Source organism: Tasmannia lanceolata, unplaced genomic scaffold (assembly GCF_043159265.1).
Source record: "Tasmannia lanceolata isolate RefF3 unplaced genomic scaffold, GAP_Taslan_0.1 ptg000025l, whole genome shotgun sequence".
NCBI lineage: Eukaryota > Viridiplantae > Streptophyta > Magnoliopsida > Canellales > Winteraceae > Tasmannia > Tasmannia lanceolata.
Genome location: NW_027518702.1, coordinates 4,641,995 through 4,660,117, shown reverse-complemented (window position 1 = coordinate 4,660,117; position 18,123 = coordinate 4,641,995). Strand labels below are relative to the sequence as shown.

Below are 18,123 nucleotides of genomic sequence, written 5' to 3'. Positions count from 1 at the left end.
TACAAGCATAAAGGTAGTTCCACATCACTACCCCATTAATCCACTTACATGACACATAACAAATAACCAACACCCCACCTACATGCCACATTACAAGTAACTAACACCCACAAATCTGAAACGAAAAATCCTACAATAACTACTTTGTAACTAAATCACATACACCATAACAAGTACGTATCAGAGAGAGACAAAGCCTTCGTGTGGGTGAGAAGAGAGAGAGAGAGGGAGATGTGTGGTTGAATCACCATTCCTAGTCAACCTTAAAGTAGTACCTAGCCTAACTGAACATTTGCCAAGATCAGAAAGAATACTTTTCATCCCATTTTAGTTACCTACATGAATAAACCAAGGATAATAGTATTCTTGTTTTTATTTTTTGTTTATGTTGTGGGTTAGGACCAACATGTGATTTCTGTACCAAAACTTCGTTTTAAACAAAAAAACATGATTTGTAGGTTGGCTAACAAAACAAAATAGTGTTTGATAAGTTCACCGCTTAATGTTTGTTTAAAAATTTAAGATGAAGTCTAAACTAAAGGGAGCCCTTGCAAGAAAGAGGTGAAAGGGCTCCCCACATCACCATCATGTTTGACTTTTCAACCATTATTAATGCATGATGGTGATGTGTAACCAATAGGAGAGCCCTTTCACCTCTTTTTTGCAAGGGCTCCCTTCAGTCTAGAATTCCTCAAAATTTAAAAGCAAATAAGCTTTGTAATTTTAGGAAAACGTTTAAAAAGCATGTTAAAGGTGTCAAGCAAGTTTTTTTTTGCCAACCTTACCCTCGCTTATATGTTGCAAGGCTATGTTTCTTTTGACATTATTGGGCTTAGAACAAATTTGATGCCTGTCGGGGATAAAATCGGCAATAACCATGAATGAACGACACATGGCACCTCTGAACAAATAGAAACCGACTTAAGAGTTTCTATGAAAAGAGGTAACGAGATCTTAATAATCTCCTAATGAATAGCAACGTCCTTGGAAAGGGAACTGTCACTCAAAGAGGTAACACACCCTAAGGCGATGGCTTTCCAAACGGAGGAGTCCCATTAATAGTAACTTGCTCATTAAGGAAAATAGGATATCTATTAAAAATAGATATAAACTTATCTCCTGGGGAAGTCGACCAATTAGGCAAGATTCCTAAAACAGCAAGATTCTAATCATTGCGGACCTTATTCTCTATAAAAGGGATCCTCACCTTCATAATGGAACTACGTTAGACCTGATCCTCAAGAAAGACGTACGTAGGCAGCTTGGGAAGATCAAGTTCAGTCACAACCTTTCTCCTTTAATCTTCGTTGTTAACGCTTATGAATCCCATCTCCTTTCCTTCAATTCACCTGTGATTCCGATTTCTAGCTTAAATATTGAAGTATCATAATTCTAGTGCTACTAGTGCTACTAACATTTTTATGTGAGTGGATCGTATAAAGCAGATTTCGGCATCATCAGATTGGCGCCATCCGTGGGACACTATGACGAATTCGAGATCAAAAACTTCGAAATCCGTCGCAGCTAACCCACAAGGCGAATGAGTAATAACCAGGAGTCAAGCACATGCTATAATCCCCGTCCTATTCCGGAGGAAGGGCCTAACAACGAAGATACTACTTCAATCACTATGACCATGTTCAACCAACTTGCGTCACAAGTTGGTGATGTTTCTACCGCCCTTCAAGAAATATTAAGACGTTTGCCACCCCCTCTACCGATGGCTCAGAATGCCAATGCCAAATTGGGCTCCCACTTTAGTGAGCCAACTGGGTAAGTTTGTTGTCCCATCAAAAAGTATCAAATCAAGTCTACAATGTGATACTTGGTGGGCCATCTCCTCTAAATGGGTTCTCGCTGTATTGGTCATCTGTGTGAGTTGAAAACGAAATGCTATAGAAACCTAAGATAGGTGCTTGTGGGCCTCATCTCCGTCACCCAAATTGTGGCTCCCAGGCCTGGTGTGTGGGTGTTTATGGGCCGAGATTAAAATGCGTCTAATCATGCTTACAATTTAATATTTGGTGGGGCCCATCTCCGTCACCCAAATTGAGGCTCCCACTATAGTGGGCCTGGTGTGTGTATTTATGGGCCGATTTTAAAATGCATCCAATCATGCTAACAATGTAACACTTGGTGGGCCCCATCTCCATCACCCATATTGGGGTTCCCAATGCTGTGGGCATGGTGGGTGTATTTGTGGGACCTGATCAAAATGCATCAAATCAAACTTACTATGTTATTAAATTTGGTGGGTCCATCTCCTTCACCCAAAATCGGAAGATTGGAGTTTTTGGGCCACATCAAAACCAAGCTGGTGTCTAAAGATGCTCAAATGCATTCTGTGTGAAAGAATTGAAATTCCAAGGGTGTTAAAGGTTGTGAGATGGCTAGCAATTATTGAAAACTTGTCACATGTTAGGAAAGTCTTACACCATATTTTCATGCATACGGATTTTACATGTGTGGACCCTATAGAAACAAATGAATAGGTGCCACTTTCATGGTATTGTGGGCCCCATCCAAAGTACCAAAATCAAACCTAGAGGGGATTCCGAAGACGTTCTAAGCCTGAAACGAATTGGGTGTGAAGGAATTGAAATCTTGAAGTGTGGGAGGAGTGAAATTGGGGGTCAAAGATTGTGGGATGTGTAGAAAAATTCAGACCCTAATAACCCTAGCTTTCATGTATATGGTTATACATGCTTTTGGGTGTATGTGATTTTTATCCCTATGTGTGTATATTGCTTCTGTTGGGTGAACAATATCCCTAACAAACCTTATAATAGCAAGAAAACAGGTCGAACTGGTAAGTGCAATGGCATTCATTGTTGGATGATATAGACCGTTCATATTTTGAGTCAGCTATGGGTGGGACCAACATGGGACCCTTTATGTTCTTATTTAGCTTGTGGCTTGAAGTGGGTGATTAAAAAAAAACAATGGCTGATATCCGGTTGGAAAAATTTTTATAAATTAGATGGTTATAGGATGATCCAATGGTGGTGATCTTCGTGGCATGGCTAATCCATGGTGGAGCCTAACCGATGAATGGTTTGATCCATCCAACATGTGGTCCATGGTTTTCATCTTCATCTTCTTTTCTTTCCATGACGTACAATCCTGACCCTCCGATTTGTGCATTTTCTAGATCAACATGGATTGTTATTCCGTGATTTTCTTAAGGCTACTGATATACCTACAACAATGTTTTGATAATGGGACGAACTCACCTTATCTTTTATTATTTAACCAGCTGCACCAAAGTATTCCATTTCCCAAAAAGCTCTCAACAGCCAATTAAAAAGCAAAAGACAAGGCAATCTCGTTTAATTATCAAAACATGGTGGTGCAAATAGCAGTAGACTTTCTAAATTGTCCTTTTAACATATGAACAGTGTAGATTTCTTACTCATGACTCACTCAAGTGAGTCCCAGCAAGTGAACTGTTTGAACCATCGAAAAAGTGGTCCCCACTTAGGCTTTTTTGCTGGTAAATCATATATTCCCCCTTATTTCTTACCTGGGCCACCTCCTTGTAACGTAAAAAAACTAAAAACTAACTCATAAATACACTAAAGGTGGTGGCCCAGGAAGTAAAGGTGGCCCGAGATTTTATATTTTCTTCCAAAGACGAGAAAAGTGATAAATTGGTGAGAATTTAAGGGGGGAAGTTGGAAGTCTGTCACTTGCCAGACGTGGGTGACGTCATCATTCACGACCAACTGATTCCACGAGTCAGTATCGACGGGCACGTGACCCGCAAGTGCCCATGACGTCGCACGTACGAACACTCCCGTTTCGAATTTAAGAGCCGTTATGCTCAATTATCAAGAAAAAAACATACCGTTTTTACGTGTTTAAAATTTAAACTCGACTTAGCGTTTATTTATAGGGAAATATTGCTGAAATGAAATATTCGCCCCTTTTCTTCTCTGGGACACCTCTTTTAGTGTAATAAAGTAGTTGTAAATTCACTAGAGGTAGGGGTGGCCAGAACCGAACCAGAACCGAAGAACCGAACCGGAACCGAACTGTAAAAAAATATTTTTGGTCCGGTTCGGTTCCACTGATGAAGAACCGAAAAATTTCGGTTAGGTTCCGAGTCTAATGTTCTCGGTTCGGTTCCGGAACCGAAGAACCGAACTTTGAATATATATATATATATATATATATATATATATATATATATATATATATATTTTTATATTTCTATTATACATATACTTAATAATATAAATTACTTATAATATTAATAAGTAATAGTTAATACTATTCTTATAATAAGAAAGTAACTTATATTATAACTTTAATTAAAAGTTTTTATAAATTATAATTAATAATTAATAATTACCCATTAGAACCGAAGAACCGAACCGGACCGAACCGATTATGTTCGGTTCGGTCCTACTGTGTAGTACGGTTCGGTTCGGTTCTTACGGTTCATGGAACCGAGAACCGAGAACCAAAAAAAAAATGAACCGAGAACCGAACCGGTTGGCCACCCCTAACTAGACGGGGTGAATATATCACTTCATTTTTGGGTAATCTAAAACTGAAATGTACATGAAATTTTTTTTTCATGAATTTTTTCCTAAAAATATAAATTTTTCCAAAGTCTTTTAACTCAAGGGCTTTTTGTAGGAGAAGTTTTACCTAATTGGATTACTGGAAAAAATATTTCTTGTGGGAAATTTTTCTGAGAATTTTTTTTCTGTATCCAAAATTTCTATTGAAACTTAGTATGATTAACAATCTAAAATTTAGCAAGTTGTTATTTTATCTAAATAAACAAAAGTGAAGGATTTTATGATGTGAATGCGCCTTCGATATTTGATCCAACAGCACTGCATTTCTCAAGGTGGTGGTGCTGGATCAAATATGAAAGGAGGTAATTCTGTGGTAACACCAATACTGATTTACATGCGCATTCACCGTATAATTTCTCACAAAAGGGTTTTTGGAAAAGGAGAATTTATATGGTGTATGTCCATATGATCCATTATTTTTTAACCATCCATTTGATGGGCCACAATGTAATTAGGCTGTGCCTAAAAAAACTAGGATCGTAACGTTGTAGCCCATCAAATGGACGGTTTGGATCATCCTATGGTGTGGGTGGTATAGTACTTTTTTCGAAAAATACAGAATATACGGGCTTACACTATATAAAAACTCTTGGAAAAGAAGTCTTATGGATTGCTTTATTTGCAAAAAGAGTCTACTAGAGTTCTAGTTTGAAAATTTACAAATAGATTCATCAAATTTGAGTGAATATTGCAAATAGGGGTGCAAGTTTGGCCCTGTCAGCTTTGACCCGGCCCGACCCTTAGTTTTCTATTATAGAATTGAACCATCTATGCATGTTTCTTTTGCTAATGTTTTCTATTATCTTGGATTGATGTTTCTTTAGTTATTATTATTAATTGTCTCTGTTGCCCGTCATGTTGTTGAATTCATATTGTCTTATTCTGTTCCCTTTCTCTGTCTATTGATCATTTTGTTCTATATGATAAGTGGTTGCTTTATTTTTTGCACTCTTAACAGGTATTTGCACTAGGGTCAATTAGAGCCGGGCTGGGCGGGCCAGGGCCAACACTGAGCCCTGTGGGGCGGGCAATGGGTTGAGGTTTTTCGGCCCTGACTCAGGGTCAGGGCCGAGATAATGAGATCCAGGATTGGGCTAGGGTTTTGAAACACCATACCCCCTGTTGTAGCCCTAATTGCAAATTTGGTCGTGCCATCAATTTGTGGCCAAAATACCCATGGTAGATTTTTTTTTACTCAAAAAAGACCAAATGTCCTACGTGAAAAACGGAACTTTCGTTGTAAAAGACCAAAATACCTGTGATGCCCAATACTAGGTTTTGAATTGGTGGGTCACACTAACTCAACTCAAACCCATCCATCAGGTGGGGCCCACCGTTTTACCTTGTGTTTTGATGGGGTGTAGAAATATTATTTCTACATATACTAGCATCTTGGCCGATGCTATCATTGGTGTAAAATTGTGGGCTCCTTCCCTAATGCATGGGGCTTAAGTGGAGATTGAGAGGCCTACTCTATCAAAACATAGGTAAATTAGTGGGCCCCACCTCGAGAGTTGAAATGGTGGGATTTTGGTCTTTTTACGAGGACATTTTCGTCCGTTTAGGTAAAAGGACATTTTGGCCACAAAGAACGTTCCCAATGTAAAAAGGAAAATAAGACACTGATTTCTCGTTGTAACCGAGAGTAAATTATTATAGGGAGGAACACCAGTATAAATACAAATGCTCTCTAAGAACCAGTAAACCCTCTCTCTCTCTCTAAGCTCTGTTTTCCAATACAGGAATGGAGATTCTGAAGTGGGTGCTGCTCTTTCTAGCGCTCTTCTTATTGGGTAAGTCAATTAAAACTGCCGGTAATGGTCTACAATTTCGCCGGTAATTGCACACATATATAGTATAGTTTTTATGGTCCGCCACCAAACAACCGCCGGTAAAATTAGACTTTTTTTTTTTGGTACTCTCCCCCTCATCTTACATGCACTAGTATTTTTAAGGGCCATCTAGTACACTTTTTAACACTTATTATTATTTGATTATCACTTAATCTCCATTTTTCCAGCACATTTTGTTATCTAATCACACACCCATCTCTTTTCATGAACAATTTTGTCGAATTTGAGACACCTCTCTCTCCCTCTCTCTCTCTCTCTCGCTGCAATATTACAGTTTTTGCTACAAACCCTATCATTTTCTTCTGAATATCTGAGTATTTTCCGGCTAAAATGATTCCTTTTACGGCGATTGATATTTCCATCCCCTGTTTGGTCCATGTCATTGTAATTTAAAACACCCAATGAAAAAAAAATCTGCATAGAGAGGGAAGTGGTTGAAACTACCAAGACGTGGGGTTTGAAATATGAGGTCACGTTCTTGTTTCTTCCTTTAATTTAGGCAACACTATAGCGTTTTCTCCTCCTTTTTTTTTCTTTGTAAAAATCCGATTGTTGGTCATCTTAACACCCCTGTTTTGATAAATACAATACACCCTTGTTAAATTATAGATTATCACAACGTTGATCTCATGGGCCATCATGCGACACATGAGATAGACGGACCAGATCACTTGACATGTCTATACATGCTGAAGTGCGCCGAGCCTGTCCAAATTAACACCCATGTTTCTTGTCTTTGACACCCGTTGTGTAGAAAGAAATTACATACGCAGACCCTTGTTTTGATAAGAGCACTCAATACTTTAATAAGCACTATTTCTGATTGGTTCTTGAGACCATATAGAAAAATGGTAACGGCCTTTAAAAGCTGATTAGAGAAGTGCAAAATAAAGAGTAGAGTGATATTATTGAAACAAGCGGAACACAAGTGTAATATGCTACCATTGATCTCACCAAGATTGATTCAACCAAGCCTTTGAATTAAGTGAGATTGATTCAACCAAGCCCTTGAATTAAGGGGATTTTTGTCAATTTCCAAAATTTGGGAATTTTTGTAGTCAATCTACAACTATCCGTTTCTTTCTACTTTTTTTTTTTCTTTTTTTGGGTTGGTAAGCCGGAATTGATGTGCTAAACCCAGAATTTTCAAATTCTTCCTTATAACCTCATTCATATCATTTCTGCCCTCAGAGGTAAACCGGGGTTACTACGCCCTGAGCTTTGATACCACTTGTAGGGACCCAAAGTAGAACTCACCTTAAAAAGCTAGTTGTTAAGGGGAGGGTGCGCATTCTCTTATAACCTCGTCCAATCCTTTTAAGTTTCCCATATGGGATTTTTTTTGCTTTTGCGTGGAACCCCAACACTAACCGCTGCTTCTATTGCAGGAAACAGAGCCTCGGCTACCGTCTTCACCCTCCAAAACAGCTGTACCTTCACCATATGGCCGGGGACAATTACTGGCAACGGTCCAAACCTCGCCGACGGGGGCTTCGTCTTGCCACCTGGCTCCTCCAAATCCTTCTCGGCCCCACCGGGTTGGTCGGGGCGCTTCTGGACCCGCACCGGCTGCAACTTTGATGACTCCGGCACAGGCCGGTGCACCACCGGGGACTGTGGACCACTAAAATGCACCGGTGGGGGAGTACCGCCCGTCTCACTCGCCGAGTTCACCCTCAACGGTGCCGGCGGCCAGGACTTCTATGACGTCAGCCTCGTCGATGGTTACAACGTCGGCATTGGCGTAAAACCGACCGGTGGAACCGGCAACTGTCAGTTCGCTGGTTGTCAGTCTGACCTGAACCAGAGCTGTCCACCGGAGCTTCAGGTATTATTGGAAACAATGTCATGTGTTCGGTTGAGTTAGATATTGTAGGCCCGTATGGTCTTGTATTTTTCAAAGAGTATTGTACGGCTTACACCATACACGTATGATCCAAACCGTCCATTTGATGGGCCACAGCATAAATATGTTGTTCGTTAAAAATCATTTCCAGAGGATGATCCTGACCCTCTAATCTATAGAGGTTTCCATAATATGCAGTTCTTCTATAGATAGGAGGGCTAGGATCATCCTATGGAAATGAGTTTTTAGGTACAACATATTTATTTTGGCCCGTCAGATGGACGGTTTGGATCTTCCTATCTTGTAAGTCGTACAATACTTTTTGAAAAAATACTGGACTATACGGGTTCTGCCATGTAAAATCTAGTGTCCTGCAAGGGATTTGCTAGGGACCATCACATAAGGCATTTCGCGAACCGGCTGTTGCCTGAGAGAGCACCCACATAGGCTGATGTTTTGTCTTATTCATTTCATTCATCCTACGTGGCTGCTCTCTCATGCAACAGCCATTCCACAAAATGCCTTCCCTAGCAAATCCCGCAATGTTGAAAAGGAAAGAATTTTGGAAGACTACTGATATTTGCACTACCATGTTTTGATAATGACACCGAACTTACCTTGACACAAACTTATTCTTTTGGGAATTGCAATAGCTTTGGCCAGCTGGTTAAATAATAAAACACAAGGTGAGTTTGTGTCACTATCAAATAATGGTAGTGCAAATATCAGAAGCCTTTTGGAAAGCTTATTATTGGAAACAACACGATTTACAACTTCTGTTTACATCAGGTAGTGGATTCCGGCAAGGTGGTGGCGTGTAAGAGTGCCTGCGCCGCGTTTAACACTGATAAGTATTGTTGCACCGGCGAAAGTGGGTCCCCGTTGACTTGTTCTCCGACAGCATATTCTCAGATGTTTAAGAGCGCGTGCCCTAGGGCTTATAGCTATGCCTATGATGATGCGTCGAGCACGTGCACTTGCTCCGGCACCGATTACCTCATTACCTTCTGCCCCGCCGGCGGGAACTGATTCTTTTGCGATATGTAAAAAAATTAATAATGGTATTATTTTTTGTTAATGACATTTTATTTGTTAATGACGAGGTATCTTATACCCGATATGTTATGTATGGTTTTGTGAGTGATGATTGAAACAAGGCAACAGAAATGATATCTACACTATATGTTTTGATAATGGCGCACCAGATATTGTTAACAACTTTTCTTAATAGCCATTAGGGCATGGAATTTTTTTCTTTACTCACTTGTTTGATGAATACACACTTTCTCGCACTAAAGCCATGTTCGCAACCATGAATTTTTTTATTATTGGAATATTAGTTTAATCAAGTGGTTAGAGATGGGTGGGGAGGGTAAGAGAACGAGGCTTGAGATAGCATGAGGAGAGGGTTAGAAGTGGTTAGTTGATATTCCTTGGGGAAAAGATTTTTAGGTTCCAACATGGCCTAAAATTACACCAAATCATTGGGTCCTAACATCTAATATATCTATAATATATACTTGGGATTTGCTAGGGACCATCGCAGAAGGCATTTCGGGGCCGGCTGTTGCATGAGAGAGCAGCCACATCAGATAAATGAATAAGCCACATAGGCTCACTTTTCAACAGATTTTGTCTTTTTCAACAGCTTGTTATTTATTAATCCAAAACCAAAATCTAGGGTTATGTTTGGTAACCATGAAAATATTTTCCTTTAAAACTAAATTTTCCAAAGTTTGGTTACACTCGGTTTTTTGTAGAAGTTTTTACCTAAGTTCGTGTTTGGATTGCTAGAAAAACATTTCTTGTGGCTAGGGGCGGAGCGAGGAATTTGCTCTAGGGGGGAGTAAAGAGGTTGTACCCCCATAAATCTTCTCCATAGGATGAGCCTAGCTCATCCGATTTACAGAGGTTTCCAAACTGTGTAGTCCTACAAATCAGAGGGTTAGGGTCATCCTATGGAGATGATTTAGTGTTACAACCCCTTTATGTTGTGGCCCGACAAATGAACGGTTTGGATCAGCCTATGAAATGGGGCCCACTGTATTTTTTGAAAAATACTAGACTTTACTCTCTCCCATACACCATAGAAAATCTTGGATAAGGGATACAAGTATACAAACACTTATTTTCCTCTCTTTAAATATTTTCTCCCCTTCCTACTCCAAATCTACATAGAGACCTAGACATATTAGGTGTTGAGATTTAGAATGAACAATATGGATTTCTTCATGTTTTCTATATGAGAAAACGGTTTCTACACACAAGTGTGGATAAGTTATCTACACACTAGCTTAAAATACAGTGGAGGGCATATTGTTTGGATGATCCAAACCATTCATTTGATTGGCCCTCACATAGATTAGGGTGTCCCCAAAAAATCCACAGGATCATTCCAACCCTACGATCTGTGGAGGCAAAATGGACGTGTATAAACCTTCACATATCTGTCCATTTTTTATCTCCACGGTTCGTAGGGTCAGGATGATCCTATGAAGCTAATTTTTTGGGCACACCCTACTGACTTAAGGCCTGAGATAAACCAAACTTTAGAGAGGGGAAATGGATTTATGTGGGAATACTTTTCATTTATTAACGATGAAGAAATATTCTCTACATGTAATTGGCTGAAAAAGCAATATTAAGTGCCTCAAAAATACGCATTTAAATGCCTCACAATCAAACATGGGAACCAATTGAATGGGTTAAAGGGGTAAAAACAAATAAAGACGTGGCTGTTAAAGAGAATGAGGTAAAATTGCCTCAGAAATAGGCATTTTTAAAATAAAGAACAAAGTAGTTAAATACAATACATTAAAGACCTTAAATGCCTTAAAATTGCCTTAGAAATAGCTATCTTGAAATAACAATCCAAGAGATTGTCAGAGATATTTTGAGATGATGAGAGGGGGCAAAGTTCTCGGCAAAAATCAAGGGGCCAATTGAAACCATATATGGATTTCATTTGGAAATTAGAATCACGGGGCGCAATTGGCCCCCATCGCCCCTGTCCCGTACCTGCTTGTGGCACTATCATTTTCCAAAATAAAATCTTATCATATATATATATATATATATATATATATATATATATATATATATATATATATATATATATAGTTAAGTGAAGCTACACATACGTGTAGCTAACTTAGCTACACCGACGACTTAAAATACAGTGGGCCCACATTATTTGGGTGATCCAAACCATTCATTTGATAGGACCTCACATTGAGAGGGTGTGCCCAAAAAATCAGCTCCATTGGATGATCTCAACCCTTCAAACTGTGGAGGCAAAAATTGACAGATTTGTGAAGGTTTTTTACACATCCATTTTTGCGTCCACAAATCGTAGGGTTGGGATGATCCTATGGAGCTGATTTTTTGGGCACACCCTATCTATGTGAGGGCCCATCAGATGAATGGTTTGCATCACCCAAACAATGTGAGGCCCACTGTATTTTAAGCTATATATATATATATATATATATATATATATATATATATATATATGAGAAAAGTGTAGCTACACATACGTGTAGCTAACTTAGCTACACCGACGGCTTAAAATTCAGTGGGCCCCACAATGTTTGGGTGATGCAAACCATTCATTTGATGGGCCCTCATATAGATAGGGTGTGCCCAAAAAATCAGCTCTATAGGATCATCCCAACCCTACGATTTGTGGAGGCAAAAATGGAAGCGTAAAATCCTTCACAAATCTGTCCATTTTTGCCTCCACAGTTTGAAGGGTGGGAATGATCCTATGGAGCTGATTTTTTGGGCAGACCCTATCAATGTGAGGGTCTATCAAATGAATGGTTTGGATCACCCAAACAATGTGGGCCCATTGTATTTTAAGCCGTTGGTGTAGGTGTAGCTTCACTTAACTCATATATATATTACCTTAGCTTAGCAAGCTATTATATTAACTAAATAAACCAAAATTAGTATCTATATATATCTTAACAGAGAAATTATATGGTGGCCGCCCTTTACATATAAAGGGCCGGAGAGAGAAAATATCAACTCCCTTGATTTTTCAACAAGGTTTGTAAAAAAAATGAGGTTTGACCTGCATAAAAAATCAAGGGGGAGAGTTTTCTCTCTCTCTGCCCTTGTTGTTTGATGGTCGGCCACCATATAAATTCTCTAATTAACATAACTCAGCAAACTATTAATTTCTCCAAAAATAGTATCCGTCTATATGTCTTTTTTTTTTGGATGGGTAATATATCTTACCTACTTACTATATTTTAATTTCCGAGATTATTCTCTTTTTCCTCACGTTTTCAATCCAAATCGAAAAATATCTAAATAAGACACTTATTTCTCTCGTTCTGGTAAAAAATCTCGTAAATTTGGAACATACCAAAAATATATGAAGATTCTGACTATATATATACAAATGCTTCCTAAGAATCTCTCTCTCTCTCTCTCTCTCTCTCTCTCTCTCTCTCTCTCTCTCAGCTTTGTTTTCCAATACAGGAATGGCGATTCTACAGTGGGTTCCACTCCTTCTAGCGCTCTTCTTATTGGGTAATTCATATATCACTCTGTATCTCCTTCTTCACTATGTATTTTCATGAAATTTTTCGTTTTCTGCCCATGCACTAGTACTTTGATGTCCATGTAATACACTGTTTAACACTTTTATAATTAGGTTAGTGGTATACCACTAAATCTCAATTTTCGGGAACATTTTGTTTTCACCCATCTCTTTTAATGAACAATTTTCAGGCCAATTTGATCCTTTTGTGGTGTACTTATATTTCCATCTCTTGTTTTGGTACTTCCAACATTGTAATTTTTAAAATCCAATGAAAAAAATCTGCATGAAGAGAGAGAGTGGTTGAAATATGAGGTCACGTTCTTGTTTCTTCCTTTAATTTTGGCAACATTATTGCAATTTCTCTCTTCTTCTTCTTTTTTCTGTATAAAAATTCCATTGCAGGTGATCTTAGAACCTTGTTTTAATAAGTACACATCCTTCTTTTACTCTTTGCTTTTTGGACGGTTATAGCTCAATTGTTTATCGCAACGGCCAGATCAATGGACCAGATCTCTTGCCATGATCTATACACGTTGAAGTGGGCCAACTTGTCCAGATTAACACCAATGTTTCTTGACTTTACCACCCCTTGTGTATAAGGAAATTACATCGGTATACCTTTGTTTTGATAAGAGCATGGTTTGAAATTTCGGATTTCGGTCGAAATTTCAGTCCGAAATTTAGGATTTCGGTCAACACGGACACCACCGAAACGACTGAAATCCAAAATATCCGAAACGTACAAAATTTTGGTCGAAATTTTACATAAAATATTAATTTTTTTATTCCTTTACAAAATTTTGGCCGAAATTTCGGTAATTTCAGCCCAAAAAACCGACATTTCGAGCGTCTTTACCCAATTTCGTCCGAACTTTTGGGATTTCGCACAACTGTAATCTACCACCATTGATCACACCCAGATTGAATCATCCCTTCCCTTGGATTAAGCTCATTTTAGTCAATTTAAAAAAATTGGGATTTTTTTTCCATGATTCTGACAACCAAATGTTTCTTTTTTTATTTATGGGTATTTAAAATTGATTGGGTATACCCAGAATTTTTCATGAATATTATTATCCTCCCATTCAAGAAGGCAGTGATAAATCGACCCCTAATATCTTAAATTGACCCCTATATCTCTCCCTCCTCTCTCTCTAAGCACTGCCCTATACGGGGTCGATTTAAGATATATGGGGGTCGATTTATCACTGCCCTTTTGACAAATTACATTATGAAAGGCCGTATAAACACGTAAAGATGGTACGTCAAAAAGTGAGCGGCTGTTGGATCAAATATCAAGGATGGGAGGATTGGTACGTGTTATACATCCCTTCATCATATAATCTCTCCCTTCCATTAAAACAGTTGTATCTCAAGATCTAACCGTTGAAATTAGCAACACATTTAATCATCCGTTTCTATGGCAGGAAACGAAGCCTTGGCCACAGTCTTCATCCTCCAAAACAGTTGTGATTTCACCATATGGCCAGGAACAATTACCGCAAACGGCCCAATAAACCTCGCCGAGGGGGGGTTCACCTTGCAACCGGGTGAATTCCGAATCTTAAATGCCCCACCAGGGTGGTCCGGGCGCTTCTGGGCCCGTACCAATTGCAACTTTCATGTCTCCGGTACGGGCCGGTGCACCACCGGTGACTGCGGGCTGCTAACATGCACCGGGGGTGCAGTACCGCCGGTCACCCTCGCAGAATTCACACTCAACGGTGCCGACGGCAATGACTTCTACGACGTAAGCCTTGTAGACGGTTACAACGTCGGAATTCTCATCACACCGACCGGTGGGACTGGCAGCTGTCAGATCCCGGGATGTCAGTCTGACCTGAACGAGAGCTGCCCACCAGAGCTTCAGGTATATATTGGGAACATTGGTGTTTTGTAGTCTTTAGGAGTTTTTATATAGTGTAAGCACTTATAGTCCCGTAGTTTTTTTCAAAAAGTACTATATGGGCCACACTACTGGATGATCCAAACTGTCCATGTGATGGAACACAACGTGAATATATAGGTTGTGCCCAAAAAATCATTTCTATAGGATGATTCCAACCCTCCGATCTAAAGAGGAGTGGCATATTATGGAAACCTCTATAGATTGAAGGGTTAGGATCATCATATATGAAAATGATTTTTGGGGCACAAGCTATTTATGTTGTGTTCCATCACATCCTCCGTACAGTACTTTTTGAAAAATAAGAGACTATAAGGGCTTACCATATAAAATCTCGAGTTTTTACGTTGTGTAAGCTACTTAAACACATATTGTACGGCTTACACCATAGGGGACAATCCCAACAGTCCATTCAATGGACCACAACATAAATAGGTTGTGCCCAAAAAAATCATTTTCATCCCAAACCTTCGATCTTTAGTGGTTTCCATAATTCGCAGTTCCTCTTTAGATTGGGGGGCTAGGATCATCCTATGGAAATGATTTGTTTGGGCACAACATATTTACATTGTGGCCCATCAAATGAATGGTTTGGATCTTCCTATTACCGTACATTACTTTTTGAAAAATACTAGACTATACGGCTCATAGTTAGCAAAATTACGTCTTAAATGACATTTTCTTTCAAAAAAAAAAAAACATGTTTTATTGTTTAAAACTTTTACAATGAAAAAAACTATATTTTTTTTTATGGAATAACTTTAAAACTTTCCACTTAACCCGCACTATATTTTGTAAATGACAAAATTTTAAGGGCAATGATAAATTCGCATCCCCCGAAGATGATTTGCACCCCTGTTCACGTGAATTGTGACAAACTTTAACGCTTTTTGATGTGTTAAAAGGGTGAGAATCATTGGGGGCGAATTTATCATTTTCCAATTTTAAACACATTGTTGACAAATGATATTAGCACTACAATGCTTTGATATTGACGCTCAAGTTTCTTGTCTTTTAGGATTTAAAGGGCTTGCGAGAGCTTTTTCGGAACTGTAATAACCTAAATAATAAAAGACAAGAAACTTGAATGTGAATATCAACACATTGGAGCACTGATATCATTTCCCCACATTTTTTTGTGTTTTTTTTTTTGCTACACTTTTTTTAACCGATACCATATTTATATCAGATAGTGGATTTGTATTCCGGCAATGTGGTGGGCTGTAAGAGTGCGTGTGAGGCATTTAAAACGGATGCTTATTGTTGCACCGGCGATCATGGGTTAGCGTCGACTTGTTCTCCGACGCATTATTCTCAAATCTTTAAGCAAGCATGCCCAAAGGCCTATAGTTATGCATATGATGATGCTACGAGCATGTGTACTTGCTCCGGCACCGATTACAACATCCTCTTCTGTCCCTTCGTCAGAGACTGATTTTTTTTCCCGATATATTAAAAGGGATTTGCTAGCGTCCATCGCAAAATAAGACAAAATCTGCTGAAAAGTAAGCCTGTGCGGCTGCTCTCACATGCAACAGACCATCCGCAAAATGCCTTATGCGATAGATGCGAGCAAATCTCATGTTAAAAAATTATCTTTTCAAATAATGATATTTTATTTGTTAAATAAGGCTGCAGAAATAATATTGGCACTCCGTACGTGTATTGATAATGGCACTTCATACTTTGTTAGGCAATAGCTACTAGCTGGTCGGAGCATGGAAATTTTTCTTTACTCACCTGTCTGATGAATATATTTCTCGACTTTTGATTGATCTGTACCGTTTATTTGATTTGGAGTTTTTTTTTCTTGTTTTATCGAACTTTTCTTACCCTCTCCTCAGCCAAATTGGCTCACTTTTCAACAGATTTTGTCTTATTCATTCAATTCATTGATGTGGCTGCTCTCTCAAGCAACAGCCGGCCTCCAAAATGCCTTATGCGATGGTCCCTAGCAAATCCCTTATACTAAATGTGTTTCTTTCCTTCATTCGTTTTCTTTCATGAAAAAATTCTAGTAAAACTTAGAAATTTTTCTACGGTGGATTATTAACATCTCATACATATTACATAGGGCTGCAACTCGAGCCGGGTTTTACCCGACCCGCATCGACCCGACCCGAAAATAACCTGGGTCGGGTTCAGGTTTCATGGGTTTTGGGTCGAGCCGGGTTGAGCATTCAAAAGCCCGCATGAATCTCGGGTCGAGCCGGGTTTGAAGGGGCCCGACCCGACCCGACCCGAGTTACATAAGTTATAGTATGTACATTTTTTTTCTATTGTTAGTTACAAGTTAAAAGTGAAAACCCACACGCCCACTGTTATTGTATGTGAGTGTAATTTCTGCTTCTATGAGTTGAGTTGATTCAAGCGTTTGATTCAGCATTGTTTGATTGTAATTACAACATTGTTTGATTACGGCATTGTTTGAATCAAGTGTAATGTGAGTGTAATTACATCATTGTTTGATTCAAGTGTAATGTGAGTGTAATTTCTACTTCTATGAGTTGAGTTGCCTTGTCAAACAAGAATTTTCCTTAAAAAATTGCGTCAACGTGAAAAAACCCGACCCGACCCGAGATTTATCATGGGTAGGGCTGGGTTTGGGAATCGTGGGTTTTCCGAAAAAAAACCCGACCCGACCCGACCCGAGATATTTCTCGGGTAGGGTTGGGTTCTCCAAAACCCGACCCGCCCGACCCGAGTTGCAGCCCTAATATTACATAGTCTAGGTGGTGCCCACTATTTTTGGACACATGTATGAACTCACCGTCACCACCTAAATCCATTCATAGGCTGGCGCCACCATTTTTTTTAACCCGAAAATTTGGCCCGGGGCAGACCGTGAGATGAATATATTAAAGTCAAGCAAGAGGGTACATGCCGTCAAGCCTTTTACCCACTAGAAGAAAAATACAAAACATTGGCTGCACCTTGGCATGGCATGAACATTGATAATGCTCGAATCTGCCTGAGGGATTAGACGGTCACCATAATGGGTCCTGCCCGCCATCTGTTCAAACTGTAATTTGCAACCACAGACAACAGGTTAGGGACCACCCAGAGTTTTGCCTCTGGGAAACCTTCCGACGCTCAAGCCAGTATTGAGATTAACAGAATGAGAACTTTGTAAAAGGAGTGTTAGAGATTACCCCCCAATTTTGGGTCTTGCGTTTTGCTAGGAGTCCATCCCTTTTAATGGACAGGAGGGTTCCTATTTGTGCGAGGTGGCGTGATGGTGCAGTTTGCTAAAATGACGAGATTTGCAGGATGCGGCGTATCCCTTATTGTCAGAAGACAGAAATCCCTTTGACGGTCCTGAGATTTGATTCTAGGGAGATCTTGTTATAAGAAGCATACGGATGCTTCTAGTTACT

The 18,123-nt window shown here is 39.3% G+C and overlaps 2 protein-coding genes across 2 annotated transcripts; both read left to right on the top strand.

The window, feature by feature from the left end:
* Positions 1 to 6,224: 6,224 nt before the first annotated feature.
* Positions 6,225 to 9,482, top strand: LOC143857801 (pathogenesis-related protein 5-like). Its single transcript, XM_077368296.1, has 3 exons — positions 6,225 to 6,382; positions 7,831 to 8,270; positions 9,078 to 9,482. Exons 1-3 carry the CDS (start codon positions 6,334 to 6,336, stop codon positions 9,315 to 9,317), a joined length of 729 nt encoding a protein of 242 aa, XP_077224411.1. The 5' UTR covers positions 6,225 to 6,333; the 3' UTR covers positions 9,318 to 9,482.
* Positions 9,483 to 12,759: 3,277 nt separating this feature from the next.
* On the top strand, positions 12,760 to 16,489 carry LOC143857990 (pathogenesis-related protein 5-like). Its single transcript, XM_077368567.1, has 3 exons — positions 12,760 to 12,827; positions 14,268 to 14,710; positions 15,936 to 16,489. The coding sequence occupies exons 1-3, from the start codon at positions 12,779 to 12,781 to the stop codon at positions 16,179 to 16,181; spliced, it is 738 nt and encodes a 245-aa protein (XP_077224682.1). The 5' UTR covers positions 12,760 to 12,778; the 3' UTR covers positions 16,182 to 16,489.
* The last annotated feature ends 1,634 nt before the right edge of the window (positions 16,490 to 18,123 follow it).